The following is a 24,802-nucleotide window of genomic DNA, read 5'->3' as shown; positions in this document are numbered from 1 at the left end:
AAGGAACTTCCCCAGGCTTTGCTCTTTCAGCAGCCTCATGGCACAAGTGTTTGCCTCTCAACAGGGGCACAGGAGCTCTAATGAGACACAGCAGGTCTGTGTCTTTTCTTCAGAAAAATGTCACTCATTGGGTTTGGTTTTTACCCTCATTCCTCCTCCTTCTCTGCAAATTCTCTTCCCTCTGGAACTCTCCATTTATTACTATTTACCTAGTAGCATAAATGATTACCTGAACAAGCAAAGAATCTAAGAGTACAATGAGATGAAATTAAATCAAGATATTTTATGGTGAATTAAATGGAATTTTACCAATTCCTTCTGAAATAAACTCAGAGATGTTCTAAGGCATTTTTTCTCCAGTGAGAAACAACAAACAAACCAAAACATCTCCTATCTGCTGAGTGGTGCCATTTAACTCACCACAAACACAGAAAATAACAGAAATTCCCCAAATGGGTACAGCTGGTATCAGGCAGAACTTCCAATGTCCTTTAAGATTCACACAGCTGCAATGACCTGGTTTCTGTTACAGCACCACAGGAAGTATTTGGTTTCTGCTCCCATGTTGTAGGGGAAAAAAGAAAGATTCAGCATTAGCACCACCCTCTCAAAGCACATTTCCCACCTGGGCTTCACCTTTGTATTTGCCCCCCAAGAAAATCCAGGAAATGTAAAATATTATTAATTAGCTGGATTTCTGAGTGCCTGTAATGAAAGCAGATAAACCACTTAGATTTAATCTGAAGGGAATGTCCACAGAGATGGTGGTTAAATTCACCATGAAACAAGGGTGTTCTGGGAAACTGAGTGTCTTGATGGTAAAGATCTCAGCATGACTTCCAAATATTACTGTAACACTCAGCACGGACACACTGAGGGATTTAAACTGCCAATTTCCATTTTAGTACATAACTTTGTTGTGGCCAGAGGTTTTGAGTCTCTAATTCAATAATATCAATAATATCAAAACCTCCACCTCCCATCATGGGCCTGGGGAGGATTAATTATCTGTATGAGAAGAAAGGCTGTGCAACAGAAGGGCTGGGATATGGAATGTGGATATTGAGCTTTCACCTCTCCAACTCCTTTCAGGAGTTGGGAATTCTCCAAAGGTGGATAGTTCCCTTCCCGTCCGGCAGGCGCTGAGGTCCCACTGCGGTGACAAACACTAGATGGCATCAGAGCCCTGTCCCCAGGCTGGCCCTGATCCATGGCTGCCCACGCTTGGTGCTCACACCTCCTGCAGGAGCTGGGCAGCAGCACCTGAACCCCCGGGAACTGCCTCGGGGCTCCCAGCTTAGCAGGCAGTGCTCTGATGGAGCTCAGGAATGCCAATTTGAGGTCTGGGGAGGGGCACGGAGAAGCGAGGCCGTTTGCTCAAAGCCAAATACAACAGCTACTGAGAAATACAAACTTGGGGGGGAAAAAAAAAAATCACTGTATTCAAGACAGCAGAGATTGCTGGTGTTGCAGGGGTTGTTTGCCCTTTAAATTGTCCCAGTTTTACATACAGTTCTGATTTTGTTTGGGCTTGTGTTTTTTGCTTTTTTGTGTTTCTTAAATCTGTCCAGGTTACCCAAGGGTGTGCCAGGCACCATTTAACAAACCTTCTACCCAAGATACTCTTCAAAGTTTTACATTTGCTTCAGTGAACTGGATAAGTCAAAAAAGTATCTGCAACCTTTTTAGAATCCCTGTTAGCTCCCCACAGCCCACTGGGGCTGTGGGAAGTTACAACACACTGGCATTTAGGTTAGCTTCCAAAAAATAGCACTGTTAAGTAAGCATTCCACAACCTTGGATTTAAGTGCACCAGTAAGGCAGCTCAGATTAAAGCTTTAACAAGCATCAGTCACACCATCACACCAGCTGAATTCCACAAGTCTTAAGACACAGTGAAATCTATTTCAGTTCCACTGATGGGCAGGGAAAAAAAAAAAAACCCAAAGAACAAAGGTAGACTCAGAAGGCCAAACACATGCACAAATGCACTTGGCCTTGTGATGAACAATCCCTCCTTGTTAGCTCTTCAATGATACTCTGAAATTGTGCCTAGGCAGTGTGGTATTCAAAGCAGACAACTGATGTTGTTTGTGGCTTGTCTCAGAAGTCCAGTTCTGTATTTTGCAACACAACAGAGTGTGGAGAAAAAGCCAGAAAAAAAATGCCCATTTTTGAGTTAGTATCCTCATCTATTTAGCTTTAAGCAAATGTTCCTCTGGGAAGAAAATTTTTTGCTTTACACAAAACAACCCAGCCTGTCAGAAATGCAAAGTGCAGCTGCTCTCCAGAGTGAACACAATAATTGTGAGGGGCTGCAGCTCCCCAGCCCAGCTCCCAGCACACTGACAGAGCTGGGCCCTGTCCCTGCACTGGGCATGGCTGGCAGAGCAATGGCACTGCTCAAATCCTGTCTGCTCTGGCACTGGGTCTGTGCAGCTCCTGGGGCAGCTCCCACAGATGGGACAGCAGCAGCTGTGTCACCTCAGAGCCACAGGGAGGGGCTGCCACCCCCAGCCTGCTGCATCTATGCCATGATTAAAGACCCTTCCAAAGGGCTCCTTTTAAAACAACTAACACAAATGCTTTTATGTTAAGTGCAGTGTTTTGCTTTGGCTTTTTTTTAAAGTAGTCTGAGCTCCAAGCAATTAACCCCTTGACATGAAGTCCAAGACATACAGCTGCTCTAGACAGTTCTGTCTGCTGGAAGCCTGAGGAGCCTTCACAGAACACACAGACACACCAAGAGTTTTAACAGTGCAGATTATCAATGAAGGGAAAAGCAAAACTCTCTCCTTTCTGCCTTACCAGTACATATAGAGGAGGAGAGACAGAAGACATGACAAAGGTAAATATAAAAAAACACATTTTCTACCTTGTTTTCCAAATTAATTTCAATGGCACCAACACTGATGTTCACTTCAACATGCACCTGCTGTTCCCTTCCAACTCAGGGTATTCTGTAATCCTATTTTATGAGCTGTAGGCTGCAGCTACTGCATAAATACAGTACTGCTGCTGAGTCAAACTAGCTCCTGCTTTTCTATTTAGAGCACTGTGCTTTCTGCAGTAGGTGGTTTTTTGGTGTGATTGCTTCTGGTCAAAGCTTAAGTAGCAGCAGAGTGCTGCAATATCAAAAAGCAAAGTACTCCTCCAGTCTACACAAAGCTGGGAATTCATGAGGTGTTCAGTTTAGAGAAAAGGTTACAACTTCCTGCTACTATAACTGCACATTACTGTAAGAAAAATTAACTACACTGAAGTGGAAGTCCACCTGAAAAGATAAACAGAGATTAATACCTGTGCTGTACAGAAACCAGTTTTAGTGTTTGCAAAACACTTAATGACCACTTTTTCAGTAACCTGCATACTAAGCTCCCTCATGTTCACCCTTTGTTTAAACCACAGGCCAGACATGCACAGACTCTTTTCCAGATTCCAGGCACACACAGGAGCAGCAGGGGTATTTTCCTGGGTTTCACACTCTGATGTCTGAACTGTTAATGAAAAGGAAAAAATGCCTCTTCAAATCATGTGCACAAGCACCCCAGATCCAGAGTTTGGGAGGCCACCCCATGCCCAGCCTGGGGACAGCCATGGAGGGGCCTGCAGTGGGCAGTCACCTATTCCTGCATCCACAGACCATGAGCAGCAGAGCTGGAGGAGAAACCTGGAGATGCTGAGTCCATCCCTGATAAACAGAAAAAAGGTACTAAAGCAATCAGAATATGAAAAAGGTACAAGTGCAGGCAGTGACATTTTCTGTTACCCTTGGCCTACAGAGAAGTTTACAGAAAGTGATTTAAAAATAATAAGTCAAGGCATGCTTAAGTTTAGCTAAAAATTATGCAGATCAGCAAACTGCAAGACAGCGTACGCAGATTACCTGAAGACTTATTCAGCTTTGCTGAAAATACAGCAGTAGGTTTTTTCTTTTCTTTAACAGAAGCAGCTTCTTTCTCAGCTTCCTTCTCAAAAGCTCCTGGTTTTACTACACTGACTATCTCTTTTTCAGCAGATAAAGGTGAGGTATCTGTGGCTGGTAAGGACATGGTGGATACTTCAGGCACTTCTCTGTCCACAGCCTCCAAAGACTTTTTCAAGGCATTGCTATCTTCCTCAGCTTTTACCTCTACATTCTTCACAGAGAGATCACAGGGCAGCTCTGGGCAAGGCAGCTGCTTCTCACCCTGCATCACCTTACTGATGTCTTCACCTTCATCTTTGTGCATTGTCTCTCTGTCAGCGGCTTCTGTCTCAAACTCAGGAACAGCTTTAGGATGACCTAACATCACAAAGTCTTCTTCCACTGAGACTGGGGAAGACTCCATGGGTGAGAGAGCTTTGTCATCTCCTGTTTTTGGTTCCATAGCAACAGATACATCAGCTGAATAAGCCAAAGCATCCAGCTCTTCCATTTGAAGAGGAATCTTATCTGCCTTGGCTATTTTTGCAGGTATTGGCTCAGATGGTGGAGCAGCAACAATTTTGGAAGAGTCCAGCTCAGGTTGGAATGACTCTAGATAAGGCTTGCCTGTGGCAGCTACTGAATCCACCAGTTCTTCCTCCTCCTGTTCCTCATCAGTTGCAATGCTCTCAGTGGATTTACTTTTTAAGAGGAGAGATGGATCTTCACTTGCTTCCTCAGCAAAGTCAGATATCATTTGGCTATTAAACAGGCCAGCTTTTCCAAACTGTGGAGATGGGGTTCCATCCAGTTCCTTGTCTTCAGGCACATCCTGAGAAATGCTTTCTGTTACTGGTGTCTTGGAATACTCTGTGAAAGATGGAGAAGGAGATTCACCAGAGACCTTTGTTCCCTTAATTAAGTCACATGCAATAGATATATAAGGAGTCTCCAGATCTTCAGGAGTGCTGCTGCTCTCATCATCAGGTTGCTTAAATGCCGAGGTCTCCTTTGCTTCCTGGGCCTGTGTCAGTGGTACCTTCACTGCCTCTTGGTATACAGGAGGTTTCTCAGCCTCTTTTACATTCTCATACTTGGCAGTGGGCATGAATGTTTCTAGTGGGGAAGCTTCCAGCTGCACAGCAGATGCCTCTGCCCCCGCAGTGCCGGTGCCCAGCGGTGCTTCCATAACAATATCGGGCAGGATGGGCGATGGAGCAGCCTCTGAGCCTTCGAAGGAGGGGCAGATTTGTGCCGCGGGTTTCAGAGTCTCCTGTGCTGCCTCTGAGGTTTGCACCAAGTCAATCTTGGATTCATAAGCCAGCTTTGTGCAGGCTGCGTCGTGCATCTCGTAGGCCTCCTGCACCAGGTCAGGAGTGAGACCCTCGGGCATGTTTGTGGCACTGTCAGGTGACACTGGTGGGACCCCCTGTGCTTTGGCAGGCTCAGCTCCCTGCCCTTCCTGCCCACCTGCTCCAGCAGCAAAATCACCTTGCTCTGGGCCCGTCTGAGCTTTCAGCTCTGCAATTTTTTTCTCATCGTCGGTTCTATTTTCTGAAATGCCTTCCTCTAGTGGAGAAAGAGATTTGCCTTTGTTACCACCAGGACTTGGAGAAGAGTCAAATTTAGTACAAGTGATGTAAGGTTCTTTTACAGCTTCTGGGGTGCTTGGGAAGGAGGGCTCTTCAGCACTGCCTTCACTGTCTCTTTCATAATCCTTCTGCACAGTCAGCTTACCCACGCCATACTTGTCATCCAAACTGCTCTCCAGCTTGGCGTCTATCTTCCTTCCAACATCCTCTCTCGTGCTGCTCAGTCCATGACTAGCACCTTTGACTTCCCATATTGGCTCATAAGGTTTGAAGTCTGCATATTCTTCCCTCTTAAGAGGGTCTTCTTTCAGCAGCCCTTTTTCAGCATGATCACCACCTCCTCTGTACTTGTCTTTGTTATAGAAGAGATCTTCCTCATTTCTTTCAAATATATCTTGGGGAGATTCTGGAGACATTTTCAGCTGCTCTGCAGGTGTTTTCTCCAGGTTAGGTAATTCTTCAGGGCCCTCTAGCTGTGTTTTTTCTTTAGCTGGAGATAAAATGGCTGCTTCTTTAGCAAATGGGGATTGTGAATATTTCATCTCAGAAATGTCTTTATCATTTCCCTCTGCAAGAAAGGGGTTTGTGGCATTTTTCACAGGTTCTTTATAAACCTCACTGGAGCTCTCTTTGTAAGTGCCTCTTGCAGGGAATGCATCTGAGATGGTGCCAAAGGCTGCGTGCTCTTTAAAGGGATCAGCTGAGAGAGGAGAGAAGGAGGGAAGAGAAGGAGCAGGATCACGCGGGACTGCAGTGAAATCCTCTTGCCCCAGTGCCTTAGTGCTACCTGGCTGCTCCTGCAAGTCCATAACTCTTTCTGTGACCATGGATAGAAAGGAAAGTTAGAGAATGCAAGTGCTCTCAAAGTCAGTGCAAACTTTCAACAGGTTCACAGGATTTTAGCTACTAAAAGGCTCTCCAAGCTCTACGTGGATACTATGAGCCATAAATACACACTATCACTTAAAGCTATTCTACTTCACTTCTAGCAGAGAGGCTCAAGAAGCAGCAACTTTATGCAGTGCAAAGGTCTCAGTAAAGCTGAAGATGCCAGACAAGTACTGGGGCAATATTAACAAAGCCAGAACAGGAAGGTGGCAAGGGCAGACAGAGACAGGGGGTGTGTGGATGCTTGGGCATAAACATATTGCACAAACATGTGCCAGCAAAGTCTTTTTTTGACACCTTTTTTAAATTTGTAGATGGTGTACTTAATAAAAACCACTAAACCAATACTACAGGTGCAGTAGTATTACTTCTTTAAAATACTGCAGAAAGTTACTATAGATTAAATCTTTCTGCTAAATCAGTAAAGCAACTATGCTCTGATGTATTAACCTGTTAACAGTACCAACTTCTCTCCTACATCAAGGGTCCAAGAATTCACAGATGGCTGAATTCTTGTTTATGAAACAGTTTACCACATAAACAAATGAATGAATATTAAAATCTGGAATAGATCAACCAAAAAATCCAAACTGAAAAATGTGACAGAGGCTATTCTTGGACCCATGCTGACTTTTAGTAGAAGCAGACTAGTGGGAAAGGGTTAATGAGGTCAGGAAGGCAGGAGGTACTCAGACAAAGGGGAGCAGAAAGAACTTGCCTGCAGAGGAGTGCATCAGAGGCGCAGGTGTAGCAGGAAGAGCAAAAAGGGTCTCATCTGAAAAACAAACAAATAACCTCAGCAGAAGGAAGGGCAGGGTGAAGAGGGGAGAAAGCACCCAAGGAGTGAGTTCCCAGCAAACCCAACAGATCAACAGCCAACACCCAAGAGAACCAGGGAGCACCATCAGCAGAGCCAGGTGACTTGGGAGAGCCCACACCCAGATTTCCCCATTCACAATGGGATCTTTACTGAGGGATCTCCACCCTCCAAGCCAGTGACCAACCACAGGGTGAGACACTCCTTGGCAGCCACTCTTATTTCCATTCCCTGGCACAGCACTGGGCATTGCCAGCTGCCATTGCCAGGGGCACACTCACTTAGCTCTCCTCACACCCCCACACTTGTGTGAGAGCAGCCCCAACAAACTCCACCAGACACTGGTGAAAGTTCAGTGACTAAAGCAAGCTCTGAAACACCCCACAGACACAGCACTGCTCAGGCACAGCCATTCTGGGCCATACCTGCCTTATGGCTTTACTCTTTTCCTTTTGGTGTTCTACAGACAAGCCCCCAGAGGAAGCTGTTATTTTAAAGCCTTTTTTGGCATGATTCAAGGAGAGTATTTGGCTTTGTTGAGTTTGCTTTAAGCCCAGTATCTCCCAAGACAAATCCAGTTCTCCAGTTTCCACTCAAGGCTGCAGTATCAGCCATCATGAGGAAACAGGCAAAGCAAAACCAGTCCTTCTCTGCATTTCTGTGCCACCAGTATTTTTCCCAGGTCCATCATGGCCTGTTGGCTTTACATTGATATGACAACACCATCACTTAGGCAAATTTATTTCATTCTGAAAAGTGCATAAAGTTTTCACATTGAGGCTGGTAAAGAATATTTGCAATTGACATCAATTGCATTAGTAGAGAAAAAATTATATTAAAGCACTTAGATTTTTATTCTCAGTACAGACACCAACAATCTTTAATTTTGCTACTTGCCTGGACAAAATCAAGTACTGAAAAAGAGATGGGGATATTTTTGGCTTGTTTTTTTATTATTATTAAAAGCAAAGAATAATAGAAACAGTTTATTTTAAAAGATGAAAGGCAAGAGGTGAGAAATATGGTAGTTGCAGCAGCACATACATAATAACCAGTCAGGCAGGGCATTAAGCTAAGCTGTGTTTTGGCACTAAACCATGACTTGTGTTGAAGTGATGCCACTTGCAGACATTCATGACCTGTCTGGCTCGATCAAGTTAATCCCAACAGCAATGTTCCAAAAATCCAGTCTCCTCACAACCTGCATTTCCTGTCACACTATACAGTCGTTGGGTTTGTTTCACAGAACATTTATCTCTTGCTGTATTTTGTGGATTATAAATATCACCTGAAGACAACAGAAAACAGAGTAAGAAATAAAGCTGAGTGTAGGCCTTGGTATTCAGAAGGGTTCTCAATTCCTGCTGGGCCAAAGGCATTTCTGCTCACTTTTCTAAAAATTACATTTTTCGATCAAGGACCATATAGAGAGAAACCTCAATTCCAAATTTAGAGCACATTAAAGCAGTGTCACAGCTCCATGGTGGCAAAGCTTTAAAGGACAAAACCCACACTGGAGGACAACTGATGGGGACGTGACACAGAGCCACAGACCTGCTACACCCAGTGCCACTCACTGCAGGCCCTTTGTTCCAGCAGCTCTGGGCTGCACTGGCTCACCAGGATCCTTTCCACAAGCAGAGATTGCTCCTCAGCCCTCACCTCTCCTGAAGCCACACTCACCCTCCTCCACATCATCCCAGGTGTACTGGAAGGAGTCTGAACTTCGGGGCAGCAGAAAAAGCAGGATGGACCTGATGGGACCAGATTGTGACCAGAAACCCAGACAGACCAACAGAAAAGGGACTTCCAGGGAAACCAACACCAAGGCAATGGAGAGGAGGTGCTGGAAATGCAGGAGGAAGGGCAAACAAACATAGCAGAGTCCACTGAGGGACAAGGAGGTGAAGGGGAAAACACACAAGTCATCCCTGAAAAGTGCTGCTCTCTTCCTGTCCAAAGGCCAGCTGCAATCTCTACCAAAAATTCTACATTTGAAGTCTTTTGAACACTTTTCAGAGACAGAGGTTTCAGTTTCTGGGGAAGGGCACTGGGTTTAAGAGCAGGGACTCTCATTTTTCAGTGTTTCCTTTAGACAGCACAAGGCAAAAACTCCTCCTGAGGTGTGGCTTCCATTTACCCAACACAGTCCCATAAAATCCCAATGCCAGCCACTGAATTCCCAGGTTCTCTTAATGGAAAGATATTATGTCCACACCCAAACTTTACTTTCCACACATGGCTGGAGTGTGAAAAGAGATTACATAAAAGCAGTGTTTCCCAACCAGCCAAGGAGAACCACCCACATCACAAAGGCATTTTTCCTGCTCAGAGGAAAAAGAAAGGATTTTTGCTGCCCTTGTGGGCCCTGTGTAACACCTCCAGGCAAGCAGGGAAAATGGAGTAGGACAAGTCCCCATCAGCCTCGGTGCTGACTGGAGCACAGCTCTCTGCAGAGGGCAATTGAAGTGACATGGTGAAAGGGATTGTTCCCAGCACTGACACTGCTGGAGCATCCCCACCTCCCATGTGCAGGTAGATACCTCTCAGAACACAGCTCTGTGGGTAAGTAGGACACTTCCAGGATCCATCACCAGCAGTGGCTTCTCCTATTTGCATCTCAATGGCAGAAATTAGGTGACAAAAAAAAAAAAAAACCACACCCAAACAAGCAACACAACAGAACCAAGTAAAAAAACTTCTGAACACATCAAGCTATGAGCAACAATATTGTCAAGCAGAAGTAGATATTCAAAACACCTTAACTGACATACAAAGTGAGTTTCACTATACATACAGAAAACAAATCTAAGTGATCTTCTTACAAATCATAACTAAAAACAAATCATAACTTTTTACAAATCCTAACTAAAACTCCTTCAGTAAGATGAACTGCTCAGTTAACACTTCCAGCAGAAGACCGATTTTGTTTCATGAAACACAGAAGAATGAGACCTCAAAATGAACACAATCGCCATGAAAAGAGTTCTTACTCTAAGTTTTTCAGCCAAAAATTCATTATGGTGCAAGTTAGTAAAGTACTTTCAGCATTGCAGCCAAGAGAGAGGCTGACCTCTTATTTATGAGTGGTGCCACTTTATATGAGTTACTGAAGCACTCCAATTGATGGCTCCTAGAGAGAACTTTAGAGACTCAGCCTGACTGCCTGCCTGGTTTTAACCAGAAGCATTCTGTAAATTTTACCTTGGATTTATGCAAATTAAATATTCCCTAAAAAAAAACCCCAAAACCAAAAAACAAATCACCCACAAATAGCCCTGTTGCTTCTTTCATTAGCATGAAGTGTCATATTTTAAAACTGCATTATGATTTCAGCTAAAACACAACGTCCTTCAATGAGAATCAGATTTCAGTGTTGTTTAAAAATAAAGAACCTGACACCAGCGTGACAAAGATGTGTAATTTTAAACCCTCATTTTCATTTTTGCTGATTTCCCACTAACTGCTGATGCTGTTACAAGATGCTGGCATTATCAGCATAAAACTTAGCATTTAAATACCAAAATCTCAGATAAAAAGTAGAGAAATAAATGGAGATTTCTCACACAACTAATGAAATTAAAGTTATGTGCAAATATGTCCAGAGAAAAATGTTTAAAATTAAGTAAGTAAACTACAATTCCAAGAAAAGCAATTTATGAGAAAAGAGCCTTTTTTCTTCCCAAGAAACATACTTGCCAAAGGAAAGCAGAGGACTTCAGTCTAGTCAGAGAAAATAAGAACTGAGCCAGAACAATTCCTGTCCCTCCTCACTGGATTTGTGCAAGGGAAGGACCCTTCCCTCTGCTCCATGAGCCTCCTTCCAGTCAGCAGCAGCAGAACTGTGCTCACACAGCCTCATTGTTCTGCTGCTCTCCTCAGTTTGTGTGTGAGCTCAGCATTGGAGCAGACAGAACCCACACAAACACCGAGCCAGCCTCACCTGCATTCGGTGCTCGGTGGCAGTTTCAGCCTCCACAGCTCCAAAACCACTTCCTGGAGTAGATTGCTGGAAAATGCCTGCTAGTCTTAAAACAAAATGAGCAAAAATGGAGTCTAAGAATCCGTTTCACCTTTGCAAGCCTTGGAAATGAGCAAGACACCAACTAACAGGCCAGGGACTGCTTTTGCCTTACAGACCTCCCACAGTGGGACATTGTGAAAGGCCTCTCCTGTTAACATAAATATTTAACAATAAAGGAAAACAGGGGGAAATTAATACCCCAAGGAATGGCATCTGTGACATGACTCACAAGTTATGGAAAAGTTCCATTTGCAGCAAGCCCTCCAGGGCAGATATGAAAGACAAATTGTTCCTTCAATGCAAACCAAGTTGCTCATGTGCCCACAGTGGAGGCTGCCCCAGCAGCATTTCTAGCTCAAGCTGTTTAGCAACACACGTGGCCATTTAAAAGTTAATTATTTCAAGTTCTCAGATGCCTAATTTCCTACTGCAGTACAAAACAAGGGCACACAACTTCACAAGAATTTCCTGAGAAAAGTAGCTGCCTACACAAACTCCATTTAAATCATCTCCTGTTATGATGTGATTGTTCTAAATACGGGATTTCACCAAATATTTAAACCATTCAAGATGAAGAACATTAACTATTAATAGCAACTTTTCACATCATTAGATCAGGCTGCAGAGTCACAGCAAATCATTAGTTTTTCTCATTTGGCTCTTTTTAGTCACAGGTCTAAGTTTTTAAAGAAAATTTTCAAGTTTAGGAAACTATTTGGAAATCTTGGGAGGAAAGTGTGCAAGCTGCTACAGAGGATGGGAATTGTTGAAGATTTAGAGGGGAAAATGGAGCTCCATTTTGGACACCCTGAGGGCATCACAGCTGGGATCACAAAAGGAACCAGACCTTTGATCATTAACAAACCCAGCTGTAGGTCATTCCAGCCCTGCATGGCAATTAGTGCAAAGTGGAGTCATGCAGCACCTGCAGGGAGAGTTGGGCTGCACCATTTGAAGTGCATGAAGAAAACAAGTTCAAACGAGCATTTTAAACAGTCTGTTTCTGCAAACAGGTTTCCAGCAAATAACATTTTCTTCTTGTCTAAGCAGAAATCCATAATCAAACTGATTTATACAAATTTTTTTTTTTCCAATATCATTTTTACATGGTCCAATTTCACAGCTTCTCCTCTTTTATAATAGCTCCACTTGAGGCAAGCTGTCCCTGCAAAGCACCGGGACAGAGGTGAGCTGTGGGCATTTCTTCTCCTTTTGAGCAGCTATTTAGTGGAAAGAAAGGCAATTCCAGTCCCCTGCAACACCCAAATGCCAACCAAAGCATGGACAGAGGGACACAGGGAAGGGACATTAATCCTGGCTCTGTCACAATGCTCGCTGTTACAATTGCCATTAAGAACCCACCACCACGATGCTCCTAAAAGGCCAATAAACACTTCAGTCACAGCCACCATTCTCACCTCACTCTTGTAACCATTTAGGTCAGTAACACCAGGGACAGGACCCAAAGCATTTCAGGGAGTGGTTCTCAAATGCCCCTTTCTGCTAAAAGTCCCTCATCCACTGAGTGTCACCCCTCAACCCCTCACAGCAAGGACAGGATTTTATCAGGCATCTTTTGTTAGCAAAATTAAACAAACAGAGAAAAAAGTCTCACAGTTCAGCTCCAAAGAAACTTTTCACTCCTCTCAGACCAAGAGCACACAGGATTCCCACGAACAGGATGCACGTACCTTTCCCTGCCCAGCAATCCACAGGAGCTCACCACGAGGAAGTGAAACCCTCTCAGGAACAAAGAGAAAACTGTTCTGCTGCTGCTCTGGTCTCCTCCCAAAGCTCAGGGAGGAGGAAATGGCACAGCTCAGTACCACACACCTTGGCTGCACCTTCCCCCTGCAAGGCACCAGCTCCAAGCACAGAAATTCTGCTTTATTACCCAAATTAGCATCAGGTGGTGGGCAAAGCCTCCTTTACTGAAGTCAGGTGTCCACAATTAACCCCAACTGTTCACAGCCCCTCTGATGGCCTGAAATACAAACTTCACACTCACAGCTATATTTAATATATAAATCAGGTGTCCACAATTAACCCCAACTGTTCACAGCCCCTCTGATGGCCTGAAATACAAACTTCACACTCACAGCTATATTTAATATATAAATCAGGTGTCCACAATTAACCCCAACTGTTCACAGCCCCTCTGATGGCCCGAAATACCCACTCCACAATCACAGCTATATTTAATATATAAATCAAATAATAGCAAAGCAACACCTTAATTCAGAACCATCTAAAACATGAGCATTCCCAGATTCAGCATTTACAGACATCAATTTATACTGTTTCAATGTGTTTGATTAAAAAGAAGCAGAAAGAAACAATCTAGCCAAGTACTCAGTCTTTGGCAACACTTGTAACCAAAAAAACCTAGATAATTCCTCTAAAAACTAAGTAACTCTTCCTTAAGACCCAGACACTATAACCATAAGTTGAAATAACAAAAAGAAATTTGAGTTCTGGCAGTGCCACAAAGCAGAAAAATAGAGTAATTACATCAGAACTTATTCAAAGGCAGGAGGGCTAAAGAGCCATGCAAATCCTATCATTATGCAGACATTATCCAATTTAATTTTAGAGATTATACCAATCATAAGATTCCCTTTCACTGATTTGTACAGATGGATTTTTCCCTGCTTTCCCCACAATTAAACAAATTAAGCAGTATTTAGATGAGCAACCTTATCATTGCAGAAGAATGTATTTATTAGCTAAAATAATCTTTAAAGAATAGAGATGAGATGCTACTGATTTCTTTTGGCATCTCTTCCCAACACATTATCTTGTGTGACAAGCCTCTGACACAAGAGCTTACAGTCTGCAAAATAAAAACAATGGTGCATAAGATGTCTGATGGATGAGATATAGGGTAAGAACCTGGACTTGGTGTAACCATCAGTATCTGTAGAATATCTTTTGGTTAAAGGGGAACAGCAATGTGAAGATTCAGAATCTTGATGTTCTCCTGACTCCCAAGGGATCAGGTATCAACAGCACTACAATAGATTTTGGTCAATACAGGTTTTGCCCAAAAATTTCTTTTTTTTTTTGTCATTTAAAACAGAACACACAGGGAAACCCCAATTTTCTTATCTATCAGTGTGATCTTTAAAGGGAGCCTTGGGTTTAAAGCATTTTAAACCCATCTCTGATACAAGTGCTTACAGTCTGCAAAATTAAAAAAAAGGTGCACAAGATGTCTGATGGATGAGATATAGGGAGTTAGAACATGGACTTGGTGTAGCCATCAGTATCTGTAGAATATCTTTTAATTAAAGGGGAAAAGAACATGAAGATTCAGAGTGTTGATGCCCTCCTGACTCCCGAGGGGATCAGGTATCAACAGTAGATTTTGGTCAATAGAGCTTTTGTCCAACCATTTCTTTTTTTTAAATACACAGGGAAACCCCAATTTTCTTGTCCATCATTGTGATCCTTAAAGGAAGCCTTGGGTTTAAAGCCCTTTAACTCCATCTCTCTGAGCAGACCTGGCTGAAGCCCACAAAGAAGGAGCCTCTGTGCCACCAGTGCCATTTTTCTGCTCCCTTGTTCCTCTCTGCCCAGAGCCCCAGGCTGCCCTGCAAGGCCTCACACATCTCCCTGTCTGTTTTCCTTGGCACTGCTCTCCTGCCACACACAGGGGACACACAGACACAGGCATGAAGGAATTTTCTCTCCTGTCAGAAAAGGGGAGAGCAGGGCTCAAGGAAAACTGTCACCAAGCAGTGCTGGCTGGATAAGCAGGAGGATTTTGACAGACTGAGAACATTTTAACTGGCAACAGGAAAGTTTATATTTATCTCAGTCTTGTGTCTCATTTAAGACATCTTAACTAACATATTCTCCCTAGCTGATGGAGCTGATGACATGATTGCCCTGCTCATTAAAAAGCTGCCAGTAGAAGCTGGGAGTGTTTCAGACACAAAGCCAGTCTCCAAGAAAAACCATGGAGGTTAAACTGGTATTCCCAACACTTCTACATTGAGAGGGGAGATAAAATTAAAAGTATTTTTTCTTTATTCATCAGAAAGCAACAAATTGAGTTTAAACCATTAAAATCATGGGGAAAATTAGTAATTTAAAAACATAAAATCTAACCTAACTTAAAATCTTCATATTTTGATAGCTACAGTTGGCAGCAGATTGATTATTTCCATTTGAAAGATAAAAAACATTCTACTGAGATAATTTGATTTTCTCAGACCTTGTGAATATTAATAAGGCCATTATTTTATTGCTGTTGTAATAGTTCTTATTGATGGAAAGGCCAATTAGAAAAGCCATCCACCAAGCATGTCATCTGTCTGGAGAGCAGGATCTCAGCTCTGGCTGTCCTGTGCTGCCCTAAAAACAGAGACTGCAGAATAAGTAGGAAATATGCAGTGTTCCCAAAGCATACACAGTAGCCATTTCTATTTTAGATCATAAACAAAGAAATTTTTTAAAAACTGCATTAAAACATTACTTTTCTACTGAGGTCTCACAGTTCACTATTTTTACTTGGCAATAATAGCTCTTTTTTTCCCCCTTTCATTTCTAAAGCAGCTTGAGAGTTACACAATTTTCCTCCTACTTCATGTATAAGCATTTCTGAATATCTTAAGATAATTTACCTGCAAGCTCCAAGTTGCTTTCCATTTTCTAGCCAATAAAAAACCAAGAACTGCTTCCTTGCCTCCAAACTAGTACCCAAAGGACATTTTCAGATTGAACTATCCTTTGCTAATTTTTCTATCTGAGTTTCATAATTACTATAGAAACCAGAACAAACAAAAAGAAGCTTTTGTCAAAATATTAACAGAAAACAAAGAAATTAACTCCAGCACGCCAAGAGCTCCAGTTGAAGGTTACCCACCCTTTGTTCCTTCCCAGCACACAAAGGCCAGGATCACAGGAGACCCATCAAGCAGCTGGGTGTGGCAGAATGGGCATGGAAACAGCAAACAGCCTCAAAATCCCCTCAGAACTGTGTGGCCACCACCAGAGCCCCCCAGAATTCCAGCAGCAAGGCAACTGAGCTCCAGGGGTAAGAAGACTGATGCCTAAATGGCTCCTTCTAAGCAGCCAGGCTCTTGGACTGAGTGCTCTCCAAAATTCTGGGCACTGGAGGAAGCAAAATGAACACAACATCTGCTTTCCCAGCAACTTTGAGAAAACCTCTGACTGGGAATCCTGAACACTCCCCTCAGCTTCCACAAGGGCTGCTGGTTTGGTTATCTGTGAGATAAGAACGAGGTTCTGTGGCCACCAGTGGTGATGCAACAAGGCAGTGGCCACTCCATAGCCATGCTGGAAACTTCCCTAAGTACAGGCTGGGAGGAGGGGAAGGAGGGCAAACAAACAGCAGCTCTTCACTGCCTCCTAAACCGTGGTTTGGAGGATTTCATCTCCAAGGGGAAAACTCCCAGTGCAATCCAAAACTTCCCTGAGGGCTGCATCATTACAGGGTAGGTGGAAGCTGTGTGGTTTTATCCTGGAAAGTGAGTCCAGGGACACACACACAAAGCAAACACACCAAACTGGGCAGGACTGTCCTTGCACACACTCCTGCTTACAGAAGTCAGGGCTGCTTGGCTTCTGAAACTCTTGCACCAGCTCAGTTACAGCAGTGCTAGACACTGCACATGACAATGAATAAAACTGAATAAATAAAATGATCCTTTGTTGAACTCACCAAGATGGGAACATGAAATATGAAAATGAAGGTTTACTATAGCAGTCAAATCGCTGATTTTTTTTAATCACATTCTAAGTTTGATAACCCAGGTTATGAACACCTCCCTTAGAGCTTTGCTGACTATACCTGGGAAGAGAAAATGTCTTGCACCTCAGAGAAACACTGAAGATCAGTGGGTACATATTTTAATAAAAGAAGGGTGCAAATGAAAGTCAGCAGTGACAGCATCCAAGGACAGCTCTGTTTTTTCCAAGTCATGCTGCATCCTGTGCTTAAAATGCACACAACTCCTCTGAAGGAGTCCATGCAGACACAGCAGCACGACAGAAAGAAATCTGAGGAGCAGATATGCTGCTTTAGAATTTGGATCAAATGCAAATGCAGGATGAGCAGGGTAAAAGGTTCTCACTGGGCTGAGCAGAGCAAGTATAGATCTGCATTCATTCAGCACCTCCTGTGGCTGAGCTCAGCCTGGCCAGGGACAGCTCCAGGCAGCTCTGCTGACCTCTGCATGACACTGGCTGCCAAACCTTCCTGACACCTCTCCTCAGCACGGATGAATTAAAGGAAAAATCCTTCATAATCACATGGAAAGGCAAGACTAATTATTAAACTGGCCCTCCACAACGTTTGCATATGTATTTAACCCAGGTCAGCTGAAGGCAGCAGACAAACGAGGAAACATCTTTATTTTCTCTGCATGCTGGCCTAGGGCCAGTCTGGTGGATTTCATGTTCAGCCTTCTGGTAAGTGCAGCTTAACTCCAAACACAGCAGCCTCTTCCAGAGAAGTGATCTATGAGCCTCCTTGTGCTGCAGAATCTGGGCCTTGAAGAGGCAAAGTGGTACCTATCATCATAGTACATGGTCATTCTTACTGTGGGCAGCCAGCCAAAAAAAGGGGTATTACTTTGACCATGTATAACTACCTCTGACTTTTTTTTTTTTTTGTACCCTATGTAAATTCAGGCAATCAGAAGATTTAAGCAGTAATCTCGGCAGAACTGTAGTTTCTGTTACTCACAAAACAGCAAGTACAAAACCCCAGAAATCATTCAGGAGAACCCAAGTTTGACTGCAGAGCTCCTGCTTGTTTTCTCCTCCTGCAAATATTTACATTAGCTCTTCAGAGGGTAGGCTGCTCTTACCCTGTCAGAGACTTGCATTATATATAATTATGTCACAATGATACTGAATACTCTTAAGTGCGTAACTAAAAGCAATTACAAAGGTTTTCTTTTGAAAAAACACCTCCATATATACATAAAATCCATTTCAATGGGCCATCAAGCAGGCAATACATTTTTGCTATTGTTCCACTGCCAAAAGGCAGCACCATGGCCAATTGTTGCAGATAAAAGAAACCCTACTATTCTCTGCTACAGGCCAGACTCTCCTCCTCCTGGAAACAGAATTTCAAAGTTATTTGCCTCAAATCCTCATAAATGAAAGCATTAGATTTCAAATATGAAGAGGTTTTTTTTCAGAATTTCTAGACTGTGAATTGCAATTCTTCAGTTAGACCTAAAATTCAAACAGCAGAGCTCAAAGTAAGTGAAACAACAACTCTGCAGACAGCAAACCACAGGGCCACGTGGCTGTCCCTGCCACGGCCACCCCGCCACCAGCTGCAGGCAGCAAATTCATTTTGCAAGTCTCCAGCATGACTGAGAGAGAACTCATTTGAAACCAAGCCAAAAATCTTGACCCAGACGGATTTAACACCCACTGCTAAATGCAAAACTAACAAATATTTGATGTTTAAATGGATATTTAACATGATGGAACTAAGTGCTCCTGCATCTGAGAAGGCCAAAGCACTCGTGAGATAACCTGGCCATGCTTTTATCAACATCATTTGCTCTCATCCAGGAGTTTCAAGTACAGAGCTTCTAATATTTCAACTCATCATTAGATGAGCATTGTGTTACAACACCTTGTCTTTGGAAACCAGGCCTCCCCCAGATGCCAGTCCTTACTTCAGAGCCCTAAATTAATCATCACTGACAAATTAAAATAACTCCTTGATGCCACTTCTCAGCTGTACTACGCAATTCTCACAGTTAGGTCTCTAACACAGAACTATTTCAGGAATTACTGTGCTCTTTTTGCCTTATCCTTCAGGGGTCAGAGAGGGGAAAAAAAACCAAATCACTTCCAGAAAACATGCTTTCATCCCTCCTTTTTAAAGCAACATGAATTGGTAGATCCTATTTCTTCCATTCAGTTCTGTTTAAACCACCCAGAGCTCCACTCAGAGAACACGCCTAGGAAAAATTCTGTTCATCCATCATATAGAATCCCTCCTCTTCAGTCTGTTGCAAGCTTTTGTCATCATCTGTCCTCCAAATGGTGGAAACAAAAAAAAATTCATCTCCTTGGCATATTACTACATAGAGAGCTCCCAGAAATACAAAACAAAGTAGGCTTCGTGAAAGACAATAGCACAAGTAACCATAAAGTCCCATCACACATGCAAATAAAATGCATTGTGAAACTTCCCCTGAAAAAAACGAAATTCGGGTTTTAACAGGCCTTCTGAAAAATTATTGTTCCAAATGCTCCTTTTTAATTAGATCTTGAGTATCATGGCTCCTGATACTGTGGTGTTTAGTTATCATTGAAATCTTGCATCTTTACAGCATACCAACACCACAACAGCAATGAAGATAAGCGCACACCATGACGCTCTCAAGGCGCTTGAATTCGTCCCTTTTCACTGTTCTAGTGGCCTCAAGTCAGCTCCTTTACTTTGAATTAAGGGGAAGTGGAGCCAAAGCACACTCGCAATCCGCATGCAAGGCATTAGTCATGCGGGTCAGCTCCCGGATTAGACCTGAGAAGGGCTCTGGCAATCGGGCAGCACCAGCAATTGTTGGGGTGACACGCCCTGCGCTCCACAGCCCCGTGCTCCGCCGAACCCCCACATTACGGGGCGACGCCTCGGAGCAGCCCCAGCCGACAGCCGTGGCTAAGCCGCGGCCATCCAGGACGCGAGGCTGACATTCCTCTCCAGGACTGCCACACCTAGAGCAGCGAGCAGCCCGCCCGGTCTCCCTTTGTGCTACCGCACATTCCTCCCCGGGTCACCGGCTCCCTCTCGGGGCTCAGCCCCGCAGTCCGCGGCCGGGGCGCGGCGTCCCCACGCAGGCTGCGGCCGCAGGGCCGTGCCGGCCAGGTGGAGGGGCCGGCGGCTCCGCAGTCCCTCGCCTCGCCCCTCCCTCCAGGCGCTGTGTTAAACATGAGTAAGATTACAAGTATCTGATGTTTCCCTCCTCCCCCGCTCTCCCACGCCCAAACCCGCAGTGCCGGGCCGCCCGGGGGGAACCGTGCCTGGGACAATGCGGCGAGGGGAGGAGAGCTCTGCGCCGGGAGAGAAGCTGCCGGAGCCGCGCGGCCGCTCCCTCGGGACTCGGCCGGTACCGCGGGCAGGGCCGTCCCCGCGGGGCTCGGCCGGTTTGCCGGACACGGCCGCTGTCTCTGGCCTCGGCCGGTAGCCCGGGCTCGCCCCCCGCTCCCGCCGCGACGCGGCCGTTGCCAGGCGGCGGCGGCGGCCTCGCCCCCGGGCGGCCCATGTGCGAGGCGGCGGCCGGGGCGGCGCTTCCCCCTCCCGCCATTAGCATAACACAGAGGGGAGGAGGAGGGAAAGAGAAGAAATTATAATGAAAAAAAAAAAAAAAAAGAAAAGAAAAAAAGGAAGAAAGAAAGGGGAGGGGGAGCCCTTTCTCCAGCACGAGCTGCGGCGGGGCCGCGGGGAGCGGGGCCGCGCCCGAGCGCGGCTGAGGGGAGGGAGCGATGCCGCAGGAGGCGGCCGAGGGCCGGCAGACAAAGGGAACCTCCCGGCGGGGCAGCGGGGCTCGAGGACCGGAGCGGCTCGGTGGAGGCTCACCCGGCCGGCCGCCGCCCTCCCGGGGCCCGGGGCGGGAGCACTCACCAGCTGAGCCGGAGGAGGACCCTCTGCTCCGGGGGACAACAGCAGGCTCGGGCTTGGGCGGCTGGGGCTGCGCGGGCCGGGCGGGGGCCGGGACCTGCTCCTGCGCGGGGGACGGCGTCGTGGCAGAGGAGGAGGAAGAGGACACAGCTCCCCGGGGGCTCCAGTCGGGCTGCGGCGGCTCCGGAGCGGCGGGGCGGGGCGGCTCGGCGGGTTCGCCGAGGTCCAGCAGCTGTGGCGGCCGCTCCTGCGGGGCTGCGGCGGGAGCCGCGGCAGGCTTCCTCTCCATCACCTCCAGCTTCTCGTCGAAGTCTTCGTCCTCGTCTTCCTCTTCCTCCTCTTCTTCCTCCTCCTTCTCGTCGTCGAGCACGAACTGGTAGTTAAACTGTGGCTGCTGCGGCCGGGCTGGCCCGGAGGAGGAGGAGACCAGGGGCGACTGGTCCAGCTCGTCCATGGTGCCTGGAGCGGGCGGAACAATGAGTAGTGCGGGAGCGGGGGGAGGCGCGGGCTGCGCTGCCGCCGCCGCTGCGGGACCCGCACTCCACGCCCTGTGAGTCACCGCCCGGGAGGCGCGGGCGCGCCCGCCCCGCCCAGCGCCCGGAGCGGCGGCGGCCCCAGCCAATGGGAGCGGGATATCGCTAGGAGCAGCCAATGAAGGGCAGGCTCGGGCGTGGCCCCTCATGAATATGCATCAGATGGGCGGGCCCGAGGGCTGGCGGAGAGGGGCTGAGAAGTCGGGTAAAGTTCAGCGCGGAGAACGCGGGTGGGGCGGCGAAGGGGACGGGGCACGGCCCGGGGCCCGTCCATCCCCCCGTGACAGACAGCCTGGGGGCGCACGGCGTGATTCACCGCTCTCCTCTGCAGGAGTAGTGTCATTCTCTCTTTTTTTGTTATTTTAAACAGCGGCCAGAAACCCTCAGCGATTTCCAGAAAGAGCCGGGTATGGCTGCGCTCCCGGATGGCGCAGGGCACCGATCCGCCCCAGCCCGGCCTCTCTCACCCTGGATGTGACGGAAGGATCCCGGGCCATCCCGGGTGCCGCCGCACTGCGGGCCGGGAACAGTGAGGCGCCGTCCCGGTCCCGATCCTGTTCCCTGGGCACCGCGCCGATCACCGCAGGCACATCCCCCTGGGGCGGGAAGCGGAGCCAGCCAGCGCCTTCCTCCGATGGGAATGGAAGTTTTAACCAAAACATGATGCAAAAACCTTCCCGTGTCTGACAAAAAACCAGAGAGAAGACATTGTCAGAAGAGATAAACCTGTTTAACCACCCGTACTAGTGTAAGGCAACCCCATGAACAGAACAGATCTCATCATCTCTTTAGAGTATGAATGTAAATTGTACAACTTCTGCGGGAAAGAATGGAAAGGAAAAGAAAAATGAAAGGAGAAAGGGAAAGGAAGAGGAAAAGAGGAAAAAGGAAGGGAAGAGGAAAAGGGGAAAAAGGGAGGAAAGGGGAAAAGGAAAAAGGAAATAGGGAAAAAGGAAGGAAATAGGAAAAAATAAAGGAAAAAGGAAGGAAATAGGAAAAAATAAAGGAAAAAAAGAAGGAAATAGGAAAAAAAATAAAAGAAAAGGGAAGGCAAGAGGAAAAAATGAAAGGAAAAAGGAATAAGAGGAAGGAAAGAGGAAAAAGAAAAGAGGGAAGGAAAAAGGAAGAAGAAATTTAAGGAAAGAGGAAAGGGGGGGAAAGGAATGGAAAGAGGAGAGGGAGAGCAGAAGAAAACTTGGCACCTGCCTCGTGTTACACTCTGGTGTGGTCTCCAGCTTTCTGCTCAGAGATGGAACATGGGCCAAAGCCCTTAGGGCAACACTTAATTTAACTAAAATAGCTTCTATTTGGATGCAATTTCCACCCACACAGCTGCCTCAATAAGACCAAAAGGCCTTATAATTCTATATTTAACACCACTCCAACATTATGATGGGTTTTTAACCCACAGATGATTTATCCTCCTGTATAAAAGATTAGTTCATGGAAACAGAGCAAGCAGCTGCCAGTTCAGTGAGACAGGGGGAGTCAAGGAAAAGAAGCAGCTGACATGGCACAAGGGAAATGCCAGGAAAGGTGCAGTGGATCAGGGATGGAGGCTCCCTGGGCTGTCCCATCCAGCAGTGCCTGCCAGCCCAGAGCAGGAGAAGCTCCCAGCTGGGATCAGTTCAGAGCACTGAGCACACAGAGGGACTGAGGGGCAGCTGCAGAGGGAAGAGATTTTTGTTACTGCTATTAGTATTGGGAAGGCCATCCTAAGATACCCCCTTTTCTAAATAACAAGAGACCTTCCAGCTTCCAGTCCTAATTCCTAATTTTCTCAAGGCCAAGGTACATCCTCTTACCACTTTTCCCTTTAAATTATTTTGTCTGAATTTTAATTCCTAAGAATACATTTTGCCCAGCCCTTGTTTTCCAAAGCTAACACTGGAGAAGCTGTGCTGTCACCCTTCCCCCTGCTCCTCCAAGCAGCCTTTTCCTGCACCCAATCCAGTCCCAGATCAGGCACAGGAAATTCCAGAAGAGATTTTTCTTTTTTCAGGAATGTCCCTAACACTACCAGAAATTACCAAAACAAATGTGCAAAGTATTTTTATAAAAACAGTGAGGGCAACATTGTAATTCTGATTGAGAGTAATGTGAATAAGCCCTTGACAAACTGTGAGATCTTTAAATGCCATTCTTTGCCCCTAAGATTTTGGGTGTTTATGGACAAATTATCCATTTATCTTTTCAAGTCAGCCCCTTTTACAGTGATATAAGGGATGCTACAGCAGCAGCAGAATGGAGGCATAGCAAATAAAATACTTTGATTGAATAAGGTCTTTATAATTTCACCAGCAAATCTATGGTTTGCATCTCTTGGTTAAACAAGAAAATGGATTTTAAAAATCCCATTATAATATAACCTAAGGCAAAAAGGTACCTTTAAAAATTTGTTAAATTCTGAGTACAGATAGACACGGTGCTGACATATTTAACTAAGGGGATTTTTGGTCATCTACAAGAAGGAAAAAAATCTATATATAATTTGGCTGATTTTATCAGAATACTTGGAAGAGTATCTATCATCAATTAAGAACAAATGAAAGGAGTTTTTATTTAGAGACAGGAAGTGACTAAAGGTCTTGGGGGGAAACAGGAAGGGAGTTCCATTTTCCCTGAGCAAGTCAAATTAACAAGCAAGGGGAAAACAGAGCTCTGTAGTACTGAAACTATTGCAAAACACACCAGGTTTTAGCTCTTTAGAAAAGTATTTTACAATTCTGCTAGGAAGATTGACAACAAGTAGGAGAATTTTGCAGATATTCAGCAATTTATTTTACTTAAAACTTGGTTTTCATGAGCTGTTTTCTTATAGCAGAGCTAGGAAGGAAAGCATTCCATGAGAGAAACCCCAGTGGGGATGTTCTGAATTTCCACAGCAGGGCTGCCAGTGGTTATGTCCTGGTGGGATTTTGTCAGTCCACTCTGACCTGCTTTATCTCCCACAGAAGTAATATGATATCACAGCAGATCATGGACTAAGATAACAATGGTGATAGCACAAATGCAGTACTGTCACTTCACAGCAGGGTCCAACAGGAATAACCACACATTTGGTCTCAGAGAGAGATTTTAAAGGATGGATTTAAAATTGACAGGGTGGCCGGATTTCTGTCCCTCCCTTAAAGCTTTAAGGACAATCTCCCAGGTTTCAGACATAATGCCTTTATCTCTGAAGGATAAAACTCTGCAATTCTTTGTTTTCAGATTATGCCAGTGCTGAATCAAGCAGATTTGCCTCACAGGTTTGTCTTCACTTGAACACCTGCTGTACTTCTTTTCAAGATCAGCAGTGACACATTGTGACAAAAATCACTGCTTAGTTTATTGATACAAATGCAGCATATGGAGGGGGAAAAGTGTGAAAACAATAGAACAAAGGGATTTCCATCTCTTGATGGTAACTGAGCCAG

General features: G+C 45.4%; 1 protein-coding gene across 2 annotated transcripts in view; it reads right to left on the bottom strand.

Moving 5' to 3' along the window:
- RTN4 (reticulon 4) overlaps nucleotides 1–21,370 on the bottom strand; it is a 40,424-nt gene extending 19,054 nt beyond the window's left edge. Inside the window, exons 1-3 of one of the 2 annotated variants that reach the window (XM_058802247.1) lie at nucleotides 20,854–21,370; nucleotides 7,102–7,162; nucleotides 3,887–6,312 (exon numbers count right to left, since the gene is read on the bottom strand). In XM_058802247.1, the coding sequence (XP_058658230.1) occupies nucleotides 3,887–6,312; nucleotides 7,102–7,162; nucleotides 20,854–21,304 (2,938 nt within the window). In that variant the 5' untranslated portion in view covers nucleotides 21,305–21,370. The remainder of the gene's footprint in view (nucleotides 1–3,886; nucleotides 6,313–7,101; nucleotides 7,163–20,853) is intronic. The other variant, XM_058802244.1, reaches the window with a different exon arrangement.
- Nucleotides 21,371–24,802: the final 3,432 nt, after the last annotated feature.

This window comes from Ammospiza caudacuta, chromosome 3 (assembly GCF_027887145.1).
Source record: "Ammospiza caudacuta isolate bAmmCau1 chromosome 3, bAmmCau1.pri, whole genome shotgun sequence".
Lineage (NCBI taxonomy): Eukaryota > Metazoa > Chordata > Aves > Passeriformes > Passerellidae > Ammospiza > Ammospiza caudacuta.
Note: the sequence above shows the minus strand (reverse complement) of the source record. Positions and strands in the feature narration are given on the sequence as shown.